General features: G+C 46.5%; 1 protein-coding gene across 1 annotated transcript in view; it reads right to left on the bottom strand.

Moving 5' to 3' along the window:
* Positions 1-439: 439 nt before the first annotated feature.
* The window catches only part of LOC107301055 (zinc finger MYND domain-containing protein 19-like), a gene marked incomplete at both ends in the record, with an annotated part of 9,258 nt that continues 6,696 nt past the window's right edge, over positions 440-3,001 (bottom strand). The window contains 3 exons of the mRNA XM_015830323.1: positions 440-527; positions 1,098-1,225; positions 2,097-2,204. Of these exons, the coding sequence (XP_015685809.1) occupies positions 440-527; positions 1,098-1,225; positions 2,097-2,204 (324 nt within the window). The remainder of the gene's footprint in view (positions 528-1,097; positions 1,226-2,096; positions 2,205-3,001) is intronic.

Below are 3,001 nucleotides of genomic sequence, written 5' to 3'. Positions count from 1 at the left end.
GTTCCAGCTCGCGGGACTGGCCTAAGGGATTTTAAAGGGGTTTTAATTACTTTTAAATTTGACGTATCTAAATATTTCTTTTTAATCAATTTTTAATTAGATGTATATGTTAGTATTTTAATCATTGTCAGCCGCCCTGAGTCCGCAAGGAGAAGGGCGGGATACAAATGTAATTAAATAAATAAATAAATAAATAAAACATTCCACGTGGACGTGTCTCCAGCACCAGTTAGGAAACCTAGCATGATCTTAGTGGGAGATGCCGGGTTTTTTTGGGTCCTCTTTGATTATTTTGCATTTTGGTGCGATTTCAGCGGCTCCAGATTGTAAGAATCCCGATGGGGCTTTTCGCCTTTCACGGTCCAAAGAGATAACGGATAAAATCATCGCAGGGAGCCACAAAATGGGCTTGGGTGGTTATGGACCTCCAGGCACCTACCTCGCTTCCCATCAAGTGGTAAAGCTTCACCGCCCCCTTGGCATTTGCCATGCCTAACACAGGATGCCCTGCAATGGGAACATGGCACCTTGAAGCAGAAGAGAGAGGAAAGGTATCAGCAGAGGTCCAACAGATAGAAAAAAATTCCCTCCCTCCCTCATTTCCAGCTTGACTCAACCCAAGTCTTGGGTCCAGAAATTATGACACTGACTGAAAAGGATTTTAAAAAGCATGCTACCCATTTTACAGAAGGAAGAGCAAGGCAAAAATAACATTTTATTTATCTATCTATCCACCTTGAATATTTTTACACGTAACTCCAGGCGGCAAACATATGCAACAACCTTCCTCCTTCTGTTTTCCCCTCAACAACAATCAAGGCTTTCATGACTAATGTGGGATTAGAACTCACCATCTCCTGGGGATTGGCCCAAAATCACCCAGTTGGCTTTCCTGTCCACAGCAGGACTAGAACTCCCAACCTGGACGACTGCTCAGTGAAGTTCACCTCAGATCTGACACTTCCTCCATCTAAAAGCCCCAACTTTCTCCACCAAGGGTAAATCTTTCCTGCACAGGAAATAACCCTTCCCCGGCTATTCTAATTTCTCAAAGAAGTTAAAAACTTGCAAACGAAACGGAGAAGCATCCATCCAACCATTTAAGGTCCAATATAGCCACCGTTTCCATCCTCTGGATCTCCGTCAGCGGTGTGAAAATTTGATCTTCAAAGGAATAGAGGTAGAGACGTCCTAGACGCACGGGGGCTTCGCTGTCCTGGCCAGGCTGTTTGGGAAGCAGAAAGACAAGCCAACACTCAACCGACCCATCGTAATAAGCCAACTACTCATCCTGGTGAAAATCAGAGCCCTTCCTGGAATGATCTGCCAAACTAGTCCGTACCAGTCAAAAGAGAATATTTGTAGCACAGGGTTGAACTGTGGGGTCCTTGGTGCTCTCTGAGCTTGGTGGTTTTCTTGCAGACGTTGCATGACCAAACTGGGTAACATCATCAGTGCCAAGAGGGAGTGGTGCTTGCAGAGTTCAGGAGAGGAGGAGAAGGAGATTGTGGGGTCCTTGGTGCTCTCTGAGCTTAGTGGTTTTCTTGCAAACATTTCATGACCCAACTAGGTAACATCATCAGTGCTAGAAGGGAAGAGTGCTTCTATCTAGCACTGATGATGTTACCTAGCTGGGTAATGAAATGTCTGCTAGAAAATCATCAATCTCCTCCTCCTCCTCCACCTCCGCACATCCCACTCCCTTCTAGCACTAATGATGTCACCTAGTTTGTGGCATTTGCTCCCTGTTTACAGTCACAGGTTGCCCTAAAACCAGCACCTGTTATCCAGATAAGCAGGGATTAACACCAGACAAACAATCAAGGAGAAAATAATATCCTAACCAAGGCCCTACCAAGGAGAAAACCACACCCGAAGGAAGAAGCTATTGTATATAAACAGGGACCAAACACCACACAAGCACTGATGAGGTTATCTAGTTGGGTCACGAAATGTCTGCAAGACGACCACAAAGCCCAGAGAGCACCAAGGACCCCTCCTTTCAACCCTACCAATATTCTCCTTTATGAAGACTGTAACTGCAAAGCCATTTCGTAAGTTTTCTCCAGCTTCTTGAAAAGATCTACAGCTCTCACCTCACTCTCCGTTTTTTTCAACTGGTAGGTGCCACAGGCCAGGATGTTGTGCCAGCCTTCCACCGGGCACCATTCTACCGCGTCCGCACTATACTCGGTATCCACCACCTGCAAAGTTTGCACCTTGCATTTGAAAGCCATGTCAATGCGCCTTCATTCTGTGCTGGAGAAAGAAGGGTGTGAGGGGGAAAGGAGATATTATTATTATTATTATTATTATTATTATTATTATTATTATTATTATTATTATTATTACGATTCTTGCCGTTGTATGGAATTTATTCCATGATCAAAGCCATTTCGGACAGATTGCCATGTTATCTAAGAAAACAAATAATCCTAAAGACGTAGCAAATGACGGTCCTAAGGATGAGGTCCTGGATCCAATATTAGCACGTTCCCACCCAAAGCCCTGCCCTGCATTTTTAAGGGAGGGAATATCTAATAATAGTGATAACTATAGGAACAGGAGTAGCCTTGATCCAATCTCTCACATAGGCCCCGCATTCCGTTATTTTTTTCACAAAGGAAATAATAACAACGGTAAAGAACAGCAATAACGACCCTCCCCAAAGAGACCCTCTCCAAAGCGCCCCCTCCCCAAAGGGACTCTCTCCAAAGCACCCCTCCCCAAAGAGACCCTTCCCAAAGCGCCCCCTCCCCAAAGGGACCCTCTCCAAAGTGCCCCTCCCCAAAGGGACCCTCTCCAAAGAGCGCCTCCTCGTGCGCCCCCCCCAAAGGGACCCTCCCCAAAGGGACCCTCCCCAAAGGAACCCTCTCCAAAGCGCGACTCCCCAAAGGGTCCCTCTCCAAAGCGCCCCCTCCCCAAAGCGTCCCCTTTCCAAAGCGTCCCCTTTCCAAAGCGCCCCTCCCCAAAGGGACCCTCTCCAAAGAGCGCCTCCCCG

Source organism: Protobothrops mucrosquamatus, unplaced genomic scaffold (genome assembly GCF_001527695.2).
Source record: "Protobothrops mucrosquamatus isolate PMUCROS unplaced genomic scaffold, P.Mucros_1.0 scaffold9763, whole genome shotgun sequence".
NCBI classification, from domain to species: Eukaryota; Metazoa; Chordata; class Lepidosauria; order Squamata; family Viperidae; genus Protobothrops; species Protobothrops mucrosquamatus.
This window is presented reverse-complemented; position numbering and strand designations above follow the sequence as displayed.